This window comes from Onychostruthus taczanowskii, unplaced genomic scaffold, assembly GCF_017590055.1.
Source record: "Onychostruthus taczanowskii isolate IOZ18803 unplaced genomic scaffold, ASM1759005v1 scaffold71, whole genome shotgun sequence".
Classification (NCBI taxonomy): Eukaryota; Metazoa; Chordata; class Aves; order Passeriformes; family Passeridae; genus Onychostruthus; species Onychostruthus taczanowskii.
Window position 1 is genome coordinate 382,138 of NW_024504898.1, and position 22,627 is coordinate 404,764.

At 40.0% G+C, this 22,627-nt stretch overlaps 1 protein-coding gene across 1 annotated transcript in view; it reads right to left on the bottom strand.

Annotated features, from left to right (window-relative positions):
* Positions 1–14,993: 14,993 nt before the first annotated feature.
* EFNB2 (ephrin B2) overlaps positions 14,994–22,627 on the bottom strand; it is a 45,536-nt gene continuing 37,902 nt past the window's right edge. The window contains exons 3-5 of the mRNA XM_041422164.1: positions 21,266–21,358; positions 20,397–20,510; positions 14,994–18,814 (exon numbers count right to left, since the gene is read on the bottom strand). Of these exons, the coding sequence (XP_041278098.1) occupies positions 18,432–18,814; positions 20,397–20,510; positions 21,266–21,358 (590 nt within the window). The 3' untranslated portion in view covers positions 14,994–18,431. The remainder of the gene's footprint in view (positions 18,815–20,396; positions 20,511–21,265; positions 21,359–22,627) is intronic.

Sequence of the window (22,627 nt, forward strand, 5' to 3'; positions counted from 1 at the left end):
CCTAAATGAGTGCCTAAATGAGCTCTACTACAAAGAGATATAACCACTGAAATTGTGGTGTTTAAATTTACCTGTGATTACCTGAATTGAGTCCGACACAGATATGCTCCATGCTAAAACTTCCAGTGTCCACTAGCAGATTACTTAAACCCTGGCAACGCTACAAACATTTTCATTTTAATTGTATCAAAATGATGACCCAGTTCAAATGTTCCCATTTTCATCATCTGGGTTGGAAACATTGGCTGTAATGTTGTCAGTAAAATCAGCTGTCCTAGCCAGAAAGCAGATAGCCCTGAGCAATGGTGCCTTCTCTCAATTAGCACTTTGCAATCAAAGTTGGCCCATGAGTAAATTGGCATGAAAGCTCATTGAGCTAAATCAGATGAGACTGAGCAGTCAAACACGTAAGAAGAGATAGTATTTATCCTGACCCATTTGCAAAATAAAAAAAAAAAAAAAAACCAAAAAAAACCCAAACCTGGAAAAAAAGTTGCATTTTCTTATTTTTGTGCCTTTTTTTCCCCCCATAAATCAGTAGCACAACAACCTGTCTAATAATTCTGCCTCAGGGAAAAGGTATATCAAGGTGCAGACTTGATTAATTTGAATTTGATTTTTTTAACACAAATGTTTAAATAAAAATCTAAAGAGGAAAAAAATATATTCCACTATCTAATTTTTGGCTATGCAGGAAGTTTAAAATGAGACATAGATGAAGTTACTTATTTTTCAATTAATTCTTTCATTTATATCCTTCTGAAATTACACAGTATTTTATATTGTGAGCACATCTAAAAATGAAGAGACAAAAGGAAGATAATGCCACATCTATCCACAGCAGTTTTCTTCTGCCTTAAGAAAATTGAGAGAAGTTGCACAAAAAAAAAACCCAGCAACCACAATACTCCTGCAAGACACAATGTAAGCCTACAGCCACAAAGTACTGAAGGGCTTTTGAATCCCATGATTATTCTTGTGGCAATGTAAATATGTTTCCTAGAAACAAGATGGCACTAATATAGACTACTGTGACACTTTTGGTTTAAAAAAAAAAATACAACCAGGCATGGGAAATGCATTAAAAAAATTTGATAGAATTTTTGATCAACAAAAAAAGTTGATCTGTTCTATACTGGGTGTATATACTAGTACAAAACGAGTAATAAATCAAATATAGCCAACAGAACAGTACTGCTTTCTATTTTCCAGCACCCTGGATCTTAGTAGTTAAAATCTTCAGGATATTTCTGATTAGTTGAGACTAGTTTTTAACATCTTTGTGTCACACTCTGTGAACAGCCATGCTGATTTCAAGTTGCCTGTACAGGGGATAAGGAACTGAGTGGAGACACTGTGGATTTTTGCAGAACATTGCTCCCTGCCTACCAGCATTCCCTTCTGCATTTTTCTTGCTGGACCTGTACATTATCGACCTCACCTGCTAAATCCACCCCAATCTTGCTTCCTGTCCTTCTTGAGGAATACCTGCCCCCTGCACAAGCAGCTCTTCAAACTCCTGATCTCCTGATGAAAGTGTTTCTTGCCACCACACTGTACTGTGAAAACTGATAATAAGATAGATGTCAGGTAGGGGACAGGTTTTCTGGATTCTGGTTCCTTTCCTGAGGCCAGAATGGCTGGAAAAATCAAACTGGTTGGCAGGTCTAAGATTAACAGAAAGTTATAGTTTATATTTGATATTTCTACAAAAGAAGATTTTTAGGTTTGGTGATTGTGTTGTTTATTTTTTCCAAATGGCCAGCAAAAGACACTTTGCATAGACTTAGCTACTCAGTAGCACTTTGGGGTGGTATTTCCAAGATACATTTACACTTAAAATGGCACAGTATTTTTCTGTATTTTGTTAGTCATTATATTCCTCTCATTTACCTTCTGAACTTTTTTTTTCTAGAAGCCTCCTCAAAGGCAGCCAAGTATGCAAGTTATCTTTTATTTCTTAATTCCAAAAGGGAACATGGTAAGTGCCTGCTCTGCTCTTTATTAATGCATAGTTTACAGTGGAGATGATCCACACGATCCAAGGAACAAAAACACCCACTTCATGCAGGTGCGTGGGCATGGCTGAGTTTCACTGCACTGCCATAAATTTAACACAGACCTTGAGATTTATTCACACTGGATACATATGCAACCCTTGAAATGATTTTGCATCCAGTATATCACTAATTTATAAACGTAAATAAATAAACAAAAGCTGACACTTGCTTCTTGGTAGAATCTTTGAAAAAGCCTTGATGCTTTAATTATTTATTTAGCTTAATGAGGGGAAAATAATGCCTAGTATGCAGTGGTTAACACTTTCTATAAACCTCTAAAACAATTTTTTTTTTTTTTTGCTCAGTGACAAGAGATCTTCACAGGTTTTTATACAAAATCTATAAGCAGCTATCCAAGAACTGCAGGTTTTTTCCTCCAGCATTCTTCCTCCTTCTGTTTGCTATTCTACTTGGCTCTGCTCTTATGTGTTAGTAAGAGGTGCCATTCTAAAGCAAAAAAAGTTTAATCAGAAGCATATAAATTTGCTGATGTGATGATGTATCAAGTACAATGGCTGCTAGAATAGGCTTTAAAGAAAATCTACAACATACATTGCACTGGATGATATGCATACTTCATTATGGCATCTCAAGAAACAAATCCTCTTTAACTTGACATAATGAGAAATTTAAAAAGGGGAAAATAATAAACAAAACAAACAGGAGTAATAAAGGCTTGTTTCCTGATTTGACCTTCATTGTACTGTCTCTACACCTCCTCCTGGTTACCTGCTGCTCTGGTTGTTTCCTCAGGGGGAGTAGAGTGTGGATACAGAGAGACAACTTAGGCCACTTGTGGCTTTTTTCCCACCTGTGCCTTACCTAGAGAGCCCTCTCATAGCCAGAATATTATTCTTGGGCAAAGGCTGTTCAAATGTGACTTTATTGTTTCTGGACAATTACTCCAAGTATTCGTGTAACACCATACCTAATCTATTAAGTATGGCTAGTGCTGTGTTTCTTTTGTGGAGTTATACCTGGCTTAACACCATGGCTGTAGTCATGTTTGACTGTAGCTACTAAGAACCCAAACCAAGGATTTCTCTCACTTCCTTAGACCTGACCATGTGTGTACACAGCACAAGGGAAGAAGGAGAGACTTGTGGTTGACAGTGGCCAGCATTCCTTATCTCCTGATTCTCAAAGCAACACAATATTATTTGACACTGCTCTTTCTCACCTTCAAATGAAAGTGTTGGAAAGACAACTTTACCCTTTCATTTTAATACATTTTAATCTCATACTTTACTTTGTCACACTCACTTAGGCTTACTACACAAGACCTCCCAATGATGTTATTAAAATGTCGGCATAGTGATCAGGCTACTTTGAAGATCCTTCCTGGAAAAAAAAATGGAGCAATTTTATCTCTATACATTTTATCATCTCATGCAGGTAAAAAAGCCTCTTCAAACAAATGCCCAATAGAACAGGTATCATAAGAATTTATGTGGGCAGATAATTATGTTAATTTGTTGTCATTTTTATTATTGCCTTTTATTATTACTAAACTGTTGCCTATTAAAACAGATAAGTAATTTCCCCTTCACAAATATGAAATAATCTTCATGTTAATACATTTCTAAAATAAAGGTATTCACAATACAAGAAATGTTGCAAGCAATGCATGATTGTGTTTTGGCTCACAACAGAAGTGAGTATCCGGGGGTCACAAGGAGTACCTGCAAAACAGCAGGCCTTGGTAAGGTGCAGAACGACGTGTGGGAGCACATCAGACAACAGGGAAAGGGGTTTTTTGCATAAGATATGTATCTAGCAGATATAGGTTCATGATGGTTTTTTGTAACACTCCTCCATCTTCTATTGTTTACAATTCTGCATTGTCATATCACATCTCTCATCAGAGTGCACTACATTTGAGTCTGGGCTTGTGTCTAGCTGACACATCTCCAAGGCATCTGTGATTCTACAGGGGTGTCACAAGTACATATTTTTAATCCTTTCTTCTTTCTAGACGTGCTCCCGTTTCTGTTTATTAACCGCCACTCTTTAGAAATCCTGGGCTTGAAGATTTTCCACCTCCCTGTTTCTTTCTCTTGTTGTATGCTGCCTTCAATCTAAGCAACTAAATTAAGTCAGTGGCACCCAGCTTCTCTCTCAGGGTTTTCACCTGCTGCTTCTAGGCAGAAAAAAGAGCTGTTCTCCCCAGTTTGCAGCTGTAGGCTAATTATCTCTGGTCTGTCAGTAGAAAATTTAAAGAAATACACACTTTCACTCATTTTGGTTTTTTTGGTTTTTTTCTTTCATGTAAGCCACAGGTCAAGTGTTCTCCATGTAATTTTTAATTTAACACTACTGGCTTCAGAGCCTGAACATAACAAATGAATTTAGCTGGGTAGGTTATGATTCATCTAACTCTTCTCCCCAGGCATCCAGTTTCCTGCACCACCTTTGCAAATAAATGAATGAAAGTTATTAAAGACATAGAGTGTATCTTTCCCTCATTCAGATTATAAATGTTTAAGATTGTGCCTCTGATTTTAAGGGAAATTCAGCCTCATTTGTGAGGATACAGAGTTTTTCCAAAAGCAGGAAAAGTTTGATAAGAACTCTAGATGTATCAACAAGATAAGAAGCTTAGTATTCCTCTTCATAATATATGGAGGGAATAAAAAAATCAATTTTTTTAATATGTGACAGTTTCCTTTAGTGACCCTTAAACATGAAATAAATAAGGTCACCCAAAGTTTACACCTGTGCTATTTGAACACCACTAAAAGAAGCATATGGAGCAATGCTGAATTCTCTGTTGACCTAGCAGTAATTTTATTCATGTTGCCAGCAGGAATACACTGCTTATTAATTAGTTTATTCATCCTTAACATTTTTTTTGCATTAGTTTATAAATAGACACTTCTAGATTAAATAAATCATTTGTCAAAGATCTGAGGGGTCAGCCATGTCCTTGTCAGAGAAACTGGTTAACACTGAATTTAACAGCTAAAAATTGTCTCTGCTAATGGAAGAGAAATAGGAATCCGTCCAAATCTCATGGAAGTAATTCTAAAATAACAAGACAGAGCAGCGAGGCTTTCTTCTCCACCTTATAGTGGAGAACTGAAAGCAGTTGTAGACACCTAAGAAACTGAAGCCCATGGAAAAGACATATGGCATAGGATCCATCATGTGACTGCCTGGATGCAAAAAACCGAAGACATCTGAAAATGTCATCTGTGAATCTTGACTGTTGGTGGGAACATCCCTCACCCAGAGTTAAGCTTTTTGAAGTGCAAGGCCTCAGCTGTTTCCTTGGCACTTCCTGCTGACATCCTTGTCTTTGATGCCAGCACCAGCTCTGCCTCTTTTAGCATAAAGTACTTGTCTTTAACATAAGGATAGATTTTTACCTAAATCTTAAATGATTTTTAACTCTTGCTCCATTTTCCCCACTGTTTGTAATGTCATTTGGCTTAATAAATTTGGAGCTGTGATTGTTATAAAGTGCCTCAAGTACTCCAGTGGGATGGTATTTTCTGCAGGTATTGTACCCTTTGCAAAAATTGTTCCTGTTGCCTGACCATTGGGCAAAAGCCAGCTTGTTTTGTCTCAGTGGTAGAAGATGCACAAGTAAGTTGATTTCATAGATATGTTTACAACATTGTTCCTTTCTGCCTTTACTCTTTCTGAAAAAAAAAAAAAAAAAAGGTCATTGATTTCCCATTTATTTTCCACTGTTTGGATTTTAAGCCCTTTGTAGTTATATGAACATCAGGGGGATCTAAAATCACAGTGCTGAAAGAGTTAAGAATGTTTTAAGCAAAGAAAATATGTGTCCAGACTTGTTGAAGCTTTTAAAATGCCATCTAAAAATCAGTGTAGAGAAGTCAGTACTGGCTCTGCCACTGAACATGAAAGCAGCACTTTGGAAAGAGCACTTTCTTGTTCAAGTACTCTAAAAGTGTATTTTTAAACATCTGGAGCTGTGAAAGCTGTTCGGCTGAGACTGTTTGTTACAGGAGGAGGCAGGGGATGGCAAGCAGCCATGGGATCAACAACATAACACCTGGTTTCTGACCTAAAGTGGCTACGAAACTGAACATCTCATCATTGGCAGCCACAGCTTCCCTGCAACATGATCTCTTCTCTGATATATTTGTGTAGCACTCTTTTCAGGCCTCCTGTAGGCTTTCGCTCCAGAAAAAAAAAAACAACAACCCTCTGAATTCTTTCTTTCCCTGTAGAAACTGGCAGAGAGACAAAAAGCAGAGTATGAAAGACAGTAAATGGATCTCAGCAGGAGGAGCCCTGTTCCCCTTATAATGGCCAGCCAGCATGTCTGTTGCTCCAGTGCAGAAATTCAAGTTTTGTCTTTAAAATCACCAGGCGTCTTCTAGACCTCATGGATTCCCTAATTTTTCCTCCAGTTCCATATTATAGAATTCACGCTTCCTGCTACAGGGGTCTAACCATATCAAATGTTGCTCAGTCTGCCAGAAGGATTCCTTACAAGTGCTGGATATTTGTTTCAGTCCTACGCACTTCCATACATTTTTTGCAATAGACGTGTACGAAGTCAGTGGGAATTATGCCTGCGTAGGGCAGAGCTGAATGCAGCCCCAGATTTACTGTGTCATCCAGTATTTGTAACACAATAGTGTTTGTCAAAGTGCCAGTGTGAAGTGCATGTGGATTTCAAACAGCTGTAGTGCTGCCATATGCTGCCCTTTGGTTAAGCCATGACTTAAAGTTCAGCTTCCCATTTAGAGCAAAAATTGACAGATTCATCTTTTTTTGGATCTTCAGAAGCACTCAGGTTCTTTGTTCTGCATTTTCTCATCTGAATCTCTCTGACTGGTGCTGCTGACACCTCTCCCTGACAGTGGTTCTGGAGGGTACCTTGATTTCTGAAAAAAGAAACTTCTTGAAGGAGTCCACTGTCCACCTTTAGGGAAGCGTTTGGCATCTCAGCCCAAGGAAAAAGCTCAGAGGAGAGTGCGTTGCCTGCAAGACCCAATCTCCAACTTTAGGATGTGGCAAATTGGGACAATGTGAGAGTCAAATCAAACAAGATTTAAGCTGTGCAAGTGGGCTTGCAGTCTTCTCTGAGATGTGAACCATGCCCTCCATATTAAAGGGAAACCCTAAATGTCAGGTTTGGGGATAACCTTGATCAACCTCTCTCACTGAACAACAACAGGATAATGCCTCTGCAGGTGGCTGGTGAGCAGAGTTGCAGCCTGACTCCCTAGCTGCCAGTTCATGACTTTTGGAAGCTTTTCTGAGCAACAGCTGTTTCATCTACCAAAAGTGATAAAACTCCAACAGAAAATAGCTGACAGGGTACTAACCTGAAGTCATATAACCATAGCTCTGTTCTGAGTCATGCAAGCAGTGTATTTCAACCCAAGACTCCTACATCCCTGGTGAATGACCTAAACTGCATGTTTTCAGAGGTCATGGTGATAGTGACAGTCTGGTTGCTAACAGGGACTTTTAGGACGTGGGAAAGGACCCAGACTTAGCTCAGGGTGTGGTCTGTCTAAAAAAGATGGATTGAGAAATGAGGCAATTTGTTAGTACATGGGTGATTCATGTGGTTTGTGAGGGAAAAAAAAAAAGGATTAAGAGGGCTATTTGAGAAAGGAGCTTTATGCATCTGGTTGGAAGATACAACAACAGAGTATTCAGAGAAATATTTCCTGTTAATATATTATAAAGGAAATATCCTGATTTTGCTATAGAGAAACATAGGTAGAAACCCCTTAAGCTTTGCAAGTGCAGCCAAAAATATAATCCTCTCTTTCTGGATAGGATAGCTAAGAGGTGCTGAGCAGTTTCAAATCCTGCTACTATTAATGCAAGCTTAAAGTGCTTTATCTCTCAGGATGTTTAACAGGAGTAGTTTCTAAAATGTTGGGGACACAGTAACTGGCCAGGATGGCATCCAAACTGTTTCAATGCAGTTTCTCCTCAGCTTTTCTAAGGTTATACAATAGGAAAGAGCCATGTAATTTTGACTAGTAAACTATATATTCCCTCTCTCTTCCTTTTTAAGGGACAAAGCAAAACTAAGGGAGAGTTCAAAGTACAGGAAAAAAAGTGTTGGAGCATGGAAAATTCACTAAATGGAAATAGACAGGGAAGCATGGGTACCACAAGAAAGAGAATGAGATGAATGAATTTTAACTTTTCTTTAAGGTAGAAATATGCTAACAAGTGATAGAATTTAGGAGTTGATTTTCCTGTCTCAGAAGAAAGGAATAGAGAGATTCAAAAGTGGAAAGCTAAAAATTGATCAAAGAAAGCACTCTTTCATATGATGTGTGACTGAACTGTAAAACTCACCTCCACAGAAAGCCATACAGGCCTGGAATTCAGGGAGATTTAAAAAAAAAATAAAAAAATCATCATTTCAACACCCATTAAGAGTGCTCAGAGTTCGATTTTTCACCGCCCCTAAAGAAAAAAAAAAAACTTAGTACACTTGACGATTATGTTTAACTTAGAATAGCTGGCAATGGATAGGATATTTCCAAGAGTCCGTATTTCTAGGGGACTTGGAAATGTTACTGAATGGGTCTTATATTTTATAGGGATTTAATTGCCACCTGATTCATGTCTGTCAGCTGGTTGGTAATCAGGGGCCAAATTCTTCAGGGCACTGAAATCAGTCGGCTGCACCAACGAGAAACTTCATGCTGAAGAAATCACGGCTGGGCCAGCCGCTGCTCCAGGAGCCGGCAGTAATGTTAAGCGGAGCCATCAAACAGTATGTAGGAAGTGTAAACCTTCACAGATCTCCAGAAAACGGCCTCTCCAGAGAGGGGCCGACCTCCGGGTCTGCAGGAGATACTGCTGCGACAGCCACAGCTGGCTGTCCCTGCATCCGTGATTCTCACCACCCGGGGAGCTTCCAAGGGTTTAATTAAGGCGGATCCTCCTCATTGTTCCTTGCAAAGCACGTCTGGCAGAGCGGTGCAGCAGATGAGCTAAGGCATGCCGAGAGCCCGGCATCAGCCCCCACGTGCCTCCCTTACGGGCTCAGCCCACTTCCAAGGAATCTTTCGCATTCTAAGCGGCTGCTCTCAGGGCCGTGCACAGAAAGCTGAATGGCTGAACCTCATCGCCGGCAGCTTCAGCCCCGCTCGCAGCCGCGGCCAGAGCTGGGTGAAACCCGTGCCTTGTGCAGCACGGATCAGCTCTCCCCTTTGGGAAGGACTTATCAAAGTGCAGGGGAGCGAGACCTCGCCACCTCCTCTCCGCCTCCCTGCGAGAGCCCACAGCGATCCTTCCCTCAGTAGCCCACAGCGATCCTTCCCCCAGCAGCCCACAGCGATTCTTCCCTCCCTGATTGTGACTGAAAGAGAAAACAAACCCGGTCTGTCTAACTTTGGTCGGCACTGATGGGGCCTTTCTGGAGCCAAGTGTGTAGGTTTTTCAATCCATCGGCAGAGTGACACAGCTAAAGTGCAGTGGTAAGATGTCTCTCAAAAAGCTGGGGCAAAAATGAGTCTCCCAAGTCTCATCTGGATGCTTGTAGGCACCAGTCTATTAATGGTGCCTTGTGTAAAGAGGATCCTGTGGAAACATTGCAAGCAGCCAGCTACACGGGGAGAGAAAAGTGTTGTATAACTTGATAAATATAGTTCTGATGCTTTGAAATATTTAGGCTGAGTAAAAAATCCAAAGTAAAAACGTCTGCTGTTGAAATGCAGCACTAGAATGGTGTGGAGGGAGCTGGCAAAAGGGATTTATGTCTTTTCTGCAGGAACAATGTCCTAGTATAAATCCCTTGTATTGTGTGTAATCACATAGGTTACACCTTTCGGTGGCCAAAGCATCCAGAATTCAGTTTTATCACTGCTTGTCATAAGAGACTGAAAGGACAAAGCTACATAAAAAAGCTGGCTGCCACCAGACTGGGGCACTGACTGTAAAACCAACAGCACTTTCTCCACTCCAGTTTTGAGCTGGCTTAAGGAAACAAACCAAAACCAAGCTTTGGTTATTGCCAGAAGTCATTCTGTCTTTTTCAAATATGCTCACTCAGTTTTGCACTGCACATCAATAACTGCTTCTTAATTCTTCTCAAATTATGCTTTCCAAAGTGAACTGCTTACACTTTTTCTGAGAAGAAATAATAACATGTTCCATACCTTTTCTTAAATTATAAGAAGAAAGACAAAGCAATCTAAGATATTTTTAGCTTAATGTATTGATAAATGGAAATGTAAAACCTAGTGGATTGAAACAAGCTATATTTAAATTGTATTTAGGAATTTTACTGCATGTTATTTTCCTTCAGATGCAACTGCATAAATACAAAAGGAAGAGATAAAGCCTATAAAAATTTAAACTAAAGCTGATTGAAAAATAAGGGGCTTACAAGAAAACACACTCTTGGTACAGGGACAGTTTCTGTGTTCCATCAGAACCTTATTTTTTTTCAGGAAATGTCATCACCATCTGAAATCCAGAGACAGGCATATAAAAGGAGGACAGCCTAGGGCAACATTTGAAAAGAAAATTTCAGGGTGAGTAACAAAAAGCTTTGTCCAGAAATTAAACCTTATTTGGGAAGATATGAAGCCCCAGCGAGGGCTGGTGTGATGAGCAGGTGATCAGGGCATGGCATCTGGGTGTGCAATAAACAGGCTGAAGGAAAGCAGCCAGAATTTACTCAACAGTGGGAATTTCAGAAAAGACCTACAGACCCAGCCACATGAATCTCTACAGCTTGGACACTGTTTTGAGACCTGGAAAATTCAGATATGCTTCGCTGGTTATGTATGAAAAGAAAACATAACACATAATGAAGGGAAAGTGTGAAGCAAAGGCAGCACACACATGATTTTTAACTCTTTTGTCATCATTTGGATTTCCCCAAATCACAAGATCTTTTAGTGTGACAAACAATGGGCTCTTTTGGCCTCCTGGCCTCACATCCTCCCATATTTCTCATGGCAATGAAAGCTGAAGTGCTATTGATTCTGAATAATTACTAAATTATTCATGTGGCCATACATGTCCAACAGCTGAGTTTAAAGACAGTCAGAATTAGGTATGTTGAACGAATTAAGAGATTTGGAAAGACTAGAAACATAGCATGTGGGCATGAACAGATAATGTAATAACATTGCACAGCTGACCTGCTTGTTAAGCATAAGGAATAGAATTGAATGCAGCAGGAGGAAGGAATGAGTTTAAATATTAAAGAAAGGCCAAAAAGACTCATTAAAACATGAACAATTTTTATTACACATTTGCTAGTAATCCAACCTACTTTAATGAACAGATACAGCAAATTGCTGACAATGCTCAATAAAATACAAAATACAATTTTTATGGCATTGATAGCAGTATTTTATAAAAGTAAGTCACTGTTGGTATGTTTTTGAGTACAATCTTCATAATATTCAGAACAACGCTCTTATAAAGCATTTTCTCATAGCTGAGGGCTATAGTAAAATCTGTATGAGTATTGCTTATGTGTGTGCAATTCTGAACTGTGATAAGTAGGATCACATATCAAACTGAACTACGCTAATTTATGTCCACTGAAGGTCTGATCTAGAAGCAGCTATCCTCCCACCTTCAATGAGTTCCCCATATTATTAATTTAATAATTGCACTTCTTCAGCAGTCTAAGCACATGATGGTTTTTCAATGCACTTATGAAAGTTGTATTCCAGCTATGACAGCTGTGCACAAAGTTCTCTGCTTTTTGGAGTTTGACTAGTCCTACAGTTCTTGCAGATCCTTGATGTCTTTTTCACAGGATCTGAGGTTGCAGAAAGCACTGAGTTCTGGCCTGGGTTCTCCTCCCTATTTAGGCTCAATCTCCTCTCAGTTTCTAGCAGAACAACCTGGCCTGATCTCCTTACCTACCTGAAATAACCAATACTTATCAAACACTACACTTGCTTTTCATCTATCAACACTTGTCTTCTGCACGTTTCCCACCAAAGCCTTCCCCAGAGCTGTGAAGACCCTGTTTCTCTACCTCCACAGCTGCCACCTTGCACTGATTCATCCCTGGATTTTGTCATTGCAGATCTCGCTGAAGAAAGTCACTGCTCAGAAAGTCACTGCCCTCTCACACACTTTCCCTCTCTTGCCTCATCCCACTTTTCCACAGGCCTTCTTCCAGAAGCAGCCACCAGCAGCTCCACCTCCTCATCCTCACTGTGTATGGGCAGGCTCTTGCCCCTCCCTCTCAAGAGGGTTTCCTATGGATTGCATTGTGCCTTAATTACGCATCGAAGTATTTGCATGAATCATGTGAAAGACGGGTATTATTATTATTTTGTTTCATAGACGATAGCTCAGTCAGCTGAATCCAGCACCATTTGGATTATGAATAGCACAGCCATTAATACACTGTGGTATATGCGCCAACATCCATTTTTTTCCAAAACAAATATTACTTGATTTCTGGTCTGATGCTTCATGTAATGACATGCCAATTGTATAAGGAGTGTGTTTGGTGTTTTCAAACCATGGGCATTTTCCCCACCAAAATTTGTATTGTGGCTGTGAAGACGGAGAGCAGCAGTTAGAAAGATTGAATTTTCATTGTCCTTTATTTTGCTAACCACTACAAAATTTTAAGCTTTTCTGAGAAGAAAAAAAAAAAAAAAAAAAAAAAAAAAAAAAAAAAAAGCGGTTCCAAAAAAAGGTGCTCATAGAAACAAAACAAGTGTGCTGCTGACTGAGTGAACATTTGATCAATGCATCACAGCAAAGCTAAAGAGACAGGCTGAACAAGAGGTACAAGGTTTTAAACCAAGACAGTAACATTGTTATGCTTACTTTGTGAGGCACTATTTTATATAACAGACCCTAATTCCACTCTAGATGGATAACTACTGTGAATTATAATTTTATTTTCCATTTAGTGAAGCCTATTGACTTGGACTAGCTCTTGCCAGAGAACCAGTTTTGTAATAAAGGCAGTAAATTCTGATTTTGTGCTTGTTTGATAATTAATAGTGAGGTGTCAGCAGCAGGAAAAAATGAAAGTATTTTTTTCCTCTGCAAGTTATAAAAGATGGGTTGTAAGACAATGAGTTTATGCTGAGTGTCTAAGGCATCTTTTATTAAAATGAGTTCAGCAACTCAGAGGAGGTTCTGCTCTGTTTGGGAAGGTATGCGTGCAAGGCACTCCTGTTAACCAAGCATCCTTGGCCCCAGGCATAAATATACAGATAGTTATTACACTGGCAAGGATTTTCCCCTCTCAGTGGAGACACAGTTTTTTAGCAACAGCAATTTTCCCTTGTTGCTAAGACAGTGGAAAAATAGGTGTCCATGGGTGTCAGTATACATGCTAGTTATAAATATATATAATAATATATGTTTATTATACTTGGAAAAAAGAGGCACAGTAATGAAAACACCATGTAAACTTGACACTATTGAAATATTTGTTTATCAACAGCTTCCAGTATTTAACAAGGATTAAAATACAAACAATAGCCTTGGCCTTAACTGAGCTAGAGCCACAGCTCTAACAGATGGCTGTGCCAGACAGGCTTTCAGCACAGACCAGACCTGAGCACCTCACAGCAGATGAGGACGTGGGAGCCCTCACGACAACCAGCCGAGATCAGCAAGTGGAATCGCCTGTGTGCAACCATGGAGCAGGGAGTGAAACCACAATCCAGCTGAGTATCTGTGTGCTCAGAGAACACAAGGCTATCTCCTTTGAAGTGGCTTAACAGACATAAATAGAGGATTAGGCCCAAGATTTACTGAGATGCCAGAAGATGCTCACATGTTTCACTGTTATGCCTTCTGCTGGACCAAATCTCCAAGGTCATCTGTACCAGAGCCAGGAGGTGAACCTAAGTGCTACTGTGACTTTCCCCTTAAGGTCAACTTCCAGCACAGATTCTGTGAACTGGATCTCCAAAATGATCTCCAACTGCAAGAAGTCATACTAGTTCAACCATCTCCCAGTCCAGCGGTTTCTGTACATCCCATTTCAGAGTACTCGTGTCATTGTGACACGCCAAGTGTCCTAGCCATACTGTCATTTTTCTCTGATTATTCAGAAAATAATAAATAATTTGACAAATGGGAATGGCATAACCCATACTAAAAATAGCTAACTGTGAAATTTCTATGGCTAATTGGCATCTGTTGTTAAAGTGAAAAATGCATATTTGCCCTCTGTAGACCTTCCCGCCTGTTACTCCATGGACCATCATACCATATATGTACTGCTAACAAAACAGAAAGGTGCTTCACTTTCAGGGTGATTAGGCTTTGTCAGAAAATTAAGGTACTATTTATTAAATGAATTTGTTACCCTAGTGAAAATTAGGGCAGCAGAACCAGAGGAATTGTATTAAGGCTTGTGCTACCTGCACGTTTGCCCCCATCTCCCCTAGGCTGCAGTAAAAGAACCAAGAAGTGATGTCTTGACTTTGCAGCGCTTCCAATCCTTCGTCATCCTCCCAATATCTTTCATCTCCCGTCCCTTCTTGCTCAGCCCTGTCACCCCAGGCTCACCACTGCCCCTCCTCAGGAGAAACCATATCCAGAAGGCTCCAGGTTTCTTTTTTTTTTTTTTTCTCGGATCCTGCCCACAGAGTACATCTACCACATAATGTCTGGGAATTATTTATGTGGTTGTACTCTCAACTCCAAGATCATCCAAGAAACCTGGCTACTGCATCTGACTGCAGTTCACTGACTTCCAAGGGCATAAGATGCCCAGGTGCTTTCTAAAATCTGCTGATATATGTAAGAGAGAATTTGAAAGAAGTAGGTTAACAGAAGTCAGTGTACTCTAAGGAGATTTCCTATAAACTACTAGCAGTCAAGTTGGAGAGAGGAGGGCGAGGAGGAAGAGAGAGACAGGAGGGAGGCAGGCAGGCAAGCTTGGTGACTTATTTATTTTCATCCTTTAAAAAAGAAAAAAAAATTGCAAAATTAAAGAAGAAAATACTTAGAAGGCAAGGTTTCCATAGGAAAAAAATATTTTATTTTTTTAAGAACAAATTCAGTTTGAAACAGACGTGGAATGTGATTTTCATAATTTTCATTTTCTGGGAACTAATTGCAATGTGGAACTAAAGCAGATTTCAAACTTATGACCGGCTAGTTTTAATACAGAATGAAACAAACAAAACCAAAAAATAAAATTAAAAAAAAAGGAGAAAGAAGAAATTATTTATAACTCAAGCATAATACTGTGTTACTTACAAACTGGACAAAGAAATTCTTAAATAAATATTCATGGTACACAATTTCAGCACAAATATGCGGCAATTTGGCAACCTTTTATATAATTTTTTCCTCAATACAGTGCAAAGGGGAATGACACTGCCTTTAAACAAGCTGTAGCTAAATACATTGCAAAATTCAAATTTTATACAAAACATCTTGCTCAGACTTTGTAAAAAACCAACATTGCTCTATATACACAATCTGGTTAAGAAAAGCCTTTTTTATCTTGTTTTCATGTGGATTTTTTAATTATTTAAAAATGTGAATAAGGCTACTGTAACACCCCAAATCCATATACAGTAAATCTGAACCTATTTACAGCATCTTCACTTAGACATGATGGTGCAAATTCCAATTTGGGTGACTAGGGATGATCATACAAGCAAGGCATTTACAGTAACTTTTCAAAGCTGGACCAACGTCAAAGAAAGGAACAGTTGGTAGATTGTCATAATTCTGCACCAGACACAAAACAGACGCACAGTACATTTTTTTTTTCAATTGGTTGCAGGTTGCTCTTGAGCAATTAGTCTGATTTTTTTTCACAGTTTAGTATATAACTAGAATGTAGCCAACTGATGAAGCATAGATATGATTTAATAAAAATAAGGATCAGTAAGTCCATCTTTTCCCTTCCCCTCCCCCAAAATAAAATCTTAATGACTTACAAGAGAACCTTGTATGGATGGATTCATAGAAAAGAAGGGTTGTTGAAAAGAATTACATATGTACTGTAGTTAGTCACCATGGTAACCTTCCACAGAACTATGGGTTGGAATTTTTTTTGTTTTTTGTTTCTCTCTTTTGGACTCTTATCCCAACGTTATCTTCAGATTCAGAAAACAAAGAGAGTGATCATTTCTACGACAGATATTTTTTTTTTTCTTTTTTTTTTTTTTTTTCTTGCAGGTGCTCACCAGAGGTCTGAGAACCCTAAAATGCTGTTGCTACATTTTCTTTCCAAATCAGAAAGCGCAGTGTTACCATAGTAACATGACTATGTTAGAAATGTCTATTTGCATAGCACATATAAAAGTAGAGGTTTTTTTTTTATTATTTCCTCCCTAGGGTGGGAGTTTTAGGGGAATATCCATGCTAAAGAGAAAACTTTAACCTGAAAACCCCCTCTACGAACCTCAACACAATCTACAGAACACATCAGCCTGTAAGGCAAGGGAAAACACAACACAGAAAATAAATGCCGGCACATCTTGTTGCTGTTAAATATGTGATGCATTAACAATGAATTCCTGATATTTTGGACCTTATATTTTCTACTTTCCTCTTACAAGATGCTTTGGAATTTTTTTTTTAACTATGCTCCCACTGGTGGTTTAGGATAGCTGTTTTTTTTTTTCCCAGAAGTATTTTATGTTTTTTTAAAATGTGCGAATATGCATACATATATATACATACGTATGCATATATACTTATATATGTGTGTATATACATAGACACACACACACACATATATATGGAAAATGATGACAAGTTAAGACTATGCAATTGCCGCAAATGAATTTCACATCTTCTGGTGTAGATTCTGTGCAATCTCAAAATATATATTAGTAAAAAAATCCAAACCAAAAGTAAGAAAGAATGAACAAAAGAAAAACTCTCACTTTATATCCCTTGTGTTCTATACACCTAATATAAATAAGACATATTTTCCTTCTCCATCTCAGTGTCATAATTTATTTTACTCTTACGGACTGCCAGAGGTTTGCCATATGTGCTTTAACTTTGCAACAGAGCACCAATGAACTGCTGTGTCAGTCAGTACCTACACTCACTGTGCAGGGACAGCACTACAATAAGCCAAAGTGCCAAAGGGTCAGTCACAGAGAAATTCTGCCTTAGAGATGAGCAAGGTTTTGTGGTTTGTTGTTTTGTTGTTTGCTTTCCCCACAACTTTATCAGTGATAGAATTATAGCTCATTTGACCCACTGGCTTATAATCATCTTGGGCACTTGGCTCTCAGTTGTTTTCTTAAATGCTTTCCCTGTGTTTAGTATAATGTGATAGTATAGCAGCTGAGTCTGCATAAAAGTCATCCAAGGCAGACTACGTTTTTGCTACAGCTTCAAAGCTGTGTATTTTATTGCCAGTACCACAACAGCCCTGCCCTAATACATCCTCAGTGGCCTGCTATTGTCTTGTCTTCTCCAGGCTTGTTGACTTACTAACAATACCCCTTTGTTCTACTGTATTGAAGGTACTATTTTTTTCTGCACACTGGTATTTGATAACCGTGAATTCCTTCAAATGCAGCCTTAATCCACTGCACATGTTATTGTGTTTCCTACTTGCCTCTTAAAACTTAGCATACCAAAGTGCTGTGCTACCTAAATGCATTTTTTTTTTCTTCCCAGCTTCTATTTCTGAGGCAGCAATATTCAACTGCAACCTCAATCAGCCCTTCCCTCCACCACCCAGTCCTGCTCTTGACTTTGTTGACAGCCTAACTTTCTGGCTGGAAGGCTCCTTACTATCAAACACAATTTTTATAAATGCATTACCCATTCGAGTGAGGCTGCTGTAGCAGATGGATGGAGTGCGGATCTCCAAACATTAATGTTCCATTAGTGATTCAGGAGGTGGAGTGAAAGGAAATCTTATGTGAAGGATGGCAGAGCCCCGGATAACAGAAACAAATGGAACAGTGACGGACTAAAAGCAAGAGAACTTTAACAAGTCTTACTTAGACACCAAGGTCTGTATGACAAATCCAGTATGCACTGAGAGAGACACACAAAAGTCAGAAGATTGCATTTCAAGCTTGATATATCCTAGAGCACCTTCCCAGGATGCCTAGAGCTATTAACATCCACAGATTGCTCCATCTTCCCTTGGCTTTTGTACATGCCTGAATGCCCACAGCACATGGCTTTGAGGATGATAAATGTAACAAGAGTACAGCAATCAGAATGGGCATCTTCTACATAAAAGTCTTCCAGCTTTTAGTGAATACTTATTCACCGAGATAGGGATTCTACAGACTAGGTAAGCTGTCCAGCTCGCGTCGGCTCCTGGAGAAAGAGCTGTTGCCTTCTCCCCCCTGTGCTTAAGTCAATGCTAGCGCACAAGGCGTCATCACAAACCCCAACAGAAAGCATTTGACCAGTGAGTTTCCTCTACGACTCAACTGTACCACAGAGCTGGTTGTGTGTTCCTCAGACCTTGTAATAAATGTTTGCTGGACTCTGAGGAGGCATCTCTTGAACTATGTACACCGGATGTCCATAGTCGCCGCTGACCTTTTCATAGTGGGGGCAAAAGACACTGTCTGCAGTCCTTAGAGGAATGATAATGTCACTGGGCTCAGAACCATTGTTGTTGCCACTGCGTTTTGGGGTGGCTAATGTACTAAGTGATAGAGTTGTCGTGTGCTGCGGGGAATGCTTCCTGTGTCTTCTCCGGTACTTCAACAAAAGAACCACCAAAGTGATGATGATGACGATGAAAATGATGCACCCTGATGCAATCCCTGCAAATAAGGCCACCTCTGAACCCAGTATACTGGAATGCCCAGCCTTACTGCCATCTGTGCTAGATCCTGGAAAGAACGGAAATACAATAGACAAAAGTTATTGCCATCCTGTGACCCATTTACGTTGCTTAAAAATGTGCAGAGTAAGCAAGACTGGAAGAATTAACTGACAGCTAAACTTTGACAAACCAATTACCCTGTTAGATAGCTAAATGCAAACAGCCGAAGTCAGCAATCAATATAAAGCAAGACTTTGTGCCTGTTGGTCTCACTTTTGTGTTGCTCCCAAACCACCCTGTTTCATACATCATCATCCATCAGCGGCGAGAACTGTCACTGACAAGGCAGCCTTTGATGCACACGGCATCTTTTAACAGATGCAGGCCAGCCCCAGGCACAAGAGAGGGGTGGGATAGGGAAAATAACACAGGGAAATGACAATTCTCAGAACAACTGGTACCGTTCAGTGCCACACTGCTCCCTCTGCTATTTTATCTTTCACATATTGATTTAAGTTAAACCATCCTTAGTGCCTCTTTACAAGGACTCCTCTTGCTTGGAAATGAAACTAAGGAGCTTGAGGCAGCATGGGAGACAGGCAGAACGGTTATGGCATGTCTCTTAGTATTAACTTACATTTACTTAAAAGAGAACAATACCACGCAGCTCATGTGCTGAACAGCCTGTTGAATATTTGCTGCTTATCACACCATCACATTATTTGTCACAAAAATTACATGAATGCTCATTGACACTTTTTCACTTTTAACCTATTTCCCTCTCTTGATGTTCACTCACAATGGAAAAATGATACAGATGCTATATTCACATAATTGTTAACTCTTCCCACCAAAGCCTCTGCAGGGATCAGCTGAAGCCACTCACTGTATCAAAAATTCATTAGCCCAGTAACTAAAGACACAGCTGGCAAGGAAAACTTGTGGCCTTTTTTTGGGAAACTTAGAATCACTTGTCAGCAAAGTTTTGCTTTGTAGCATTGCTGATTACTGAATTTTCTTCTGGACAGCGTGATTCTTAAGAGTTAGGTTTTCTCTTGTTTACCCTATGAGTGAAATGCATCCTGAAGATATTTGTTTTAAATCATCTATTTATTTTGTTTAGATAATTATAAAAAAACCAAAAAAAACAAAACAAAACCAAAACCCCAAAACTTTACATGTAGTAGAAAACCAGCCATACATGTCTAGACTTCATATGGTCAGCTAAAACATCAGGACATTAATTATAGATGCCCTGAAATAAACTTTATAAATGGCTGTCAAGAATCACTTGGTAATGTATTATGCAGGAAGAGAAAGAGCCTTGTTTATCTGCCAGAGTACTAAATGTAAGGCAGCACTGACCACTGTAAAGCTACTTAGCAAATGTCCTATCCAAAAGTTTTCCTGTAAATGAGAGACACTGTTACAAGATGTAATTAACTTCTACAGCAGAGTGAAAGAGGGGAGAGAGCAGCTATTGGCAAAACTTGCAGCTCCCACACACTATCCACCAGGGCAATCAGAACCGGCCTTTGCTTCACCTCATGATGAAAACATTTGCTTTTCTTGCATGTTAATGGTAAAGAAACCCACATTTGGGACATGGGAGGAGACGACTTTGCAGGGCAAAGTCCCACCACACCTACCTGAGTGGTCCTTCACAAAGGGGCTGGTGGTGGAACTCTTCCCATTGGTGCCAGCTTCCTGCTCAGGGCGCTTGGTGGGATCCGTGTGCCGGGGCTGCCCTGCTGAGTTGGGATCTGGGGAGAGAAAGAGGACTCATGCAGCTTTGGCACTTGATGGTATGGAGCCTTACAAGCTGGCTCTAGGTACCTCATGAGACACAAGTGGTTTAACAGAAGAACCTTTATGCAAAGGACTGGGAGATATAAGAATGCAATTTTCCTTTTAAAGCAAAATGGTTATATTAGTTATTTCAGGTTTAAATTGTGAGGCCATCTGCAGAAACTATAGGGTCTCCTGTAATTGGCAAGAAAAGCTTAGCAGATGACATTTCAGTTTAACTGAGGAAGTTGATTGACTACTGAACCAACTTCTACTTAGAAGAATAATTCTTTCTTCCTGCACAATAGGTTATCTATATGTGAAAAGAGACAATGAACAAAAACCTCTCTGTAATCAGAATTCATAACAAGCAAACTATAGAAATATTAGCTTCCCTCTTTTCATGTACTTTAAATAATTCTGAGCAGCAGAGTTGTGGCTTTTGTTTTTAAAATAAAAATAAAAATGACTGAAACACACTACTTCCCAGGCGACCTTTCCTTCTAGGGATCTCTCCAATGAAGAGATCTTATTACACTAACCCTCCTTCTATAGAAATCTGTCAGTAGCTGAGGAAGAGAAAATAGGCTGTGCTTTCAGACTATAAGGGAGGAATGACCACACTAGGCTCGACTGGCTCTCTGCTCTACACTGCTAAAAGAATCCTGAAAACTAAAAAGAACACTGAGACCGATCAAAGTGATTTCATGAAACAGCAGATGGTCTTTACCTTGTCCAACTTTCATGAGGATCTTCATGGTTTTTGTCTGGCACACCCCTCCCTCCTGGTTATCCAGGCCCTCCAAAGACCCATTTGATGTTGCTGATTAAAAATAAAAGAAAAATAAATAAAAATAAAAATAAATAAAAATCAGGAAATCAACAGGCAAAGTGATGCGAATATGAGTGTCTGAAAGCAGGGATCTTTCAATCTACCAGGACCTGTTTTTGTTGCTGAGGCTGACCTATGGAAAGTTGTGAAATGTTGAAAGCCAAAGGAATGAATACACTGGTAAGCTGTACAATATATACAAATGGAGGAATGTGTTATCAAGGTTTCAAATTTACCCAGCAGCCTTTTATTTTCCTATGCACAATTGACTGACTGACTGACTCGGACAAAAACACACCATCTTGCTAAAAAGGTGATGGAGTCAGCTGAAAAGGAAGCTCTGGCAGGCTCAGAGGAGAAAAGCACTGAAAAATCACTCTTTTTTTCCCCCTCCCAACAATATCTTTATAATCACCATGTTACACCTGCTTCCTCTATTACAAATCTCCTGCTGGAATAAGTGAACGCATACAAAAGACCCAGGTGAAAGCTAAGATTCTGAACTGATTGGAAAACCATTTAATATTTTAAAGCACAATCTCACTTTTCTCAGCATTGAGGAGCCTCTGCGGGGGCGGGGGGCAAAGGGGAGTACGCTCTACTCCCAGGGAAACCTTTCAGCTCACACAAACAACGGGCTGCTTTCCCCTGTGCCGGTATTGTTCTTGCTTATCTAGGTGCCAGCCGGAGCCACGCGATCCGGGCGCAGGCTGACACTGCTGGGCCATGCACCACTCCCTTGGAGAACCCACGAGGCTGAATCACAGTGCATGGGTGCGCCGCTGCCGCCCCAGCCAGCTGCTGGTTGCAAAACAGCTGCTGGCAAAGGATTCGGCAGCTCCACAGCAGGAGGTGTTGCGGCCACTGCGCTGCACTGGCCACCTGCCACCATGAGCGGGGCACAGCTGCAAATGGTGGGCCGTGCATTCTCTATGCAGGGAATGCGCCGGCGGTTTTCCTACCCTGGTTGTCCTGGGCATGGAAATTTCACTGTCATTTCTTGGAGCTGTTTATCTGAGGCCCAGAATAAACTTATGAGAGGGTGTACTGGGCCCCCAACTGGAGAAAACACATGGGAAATGGGATGTCAGGGAGCTCAGTGCTTGGCATGGTGGGGTGGTGGTGAACTGCTTAAGCAGCACATGCCTCCCTCTGCCCCTCTCCTTTCAGCCTGTGGGCTTTACACTCTTCAGGTCTTTGTTTTTAATTCTCGCTCCTTCTCTTTCACCTTCCTTGAGGATTTTCTTTCAAATGCAGTCT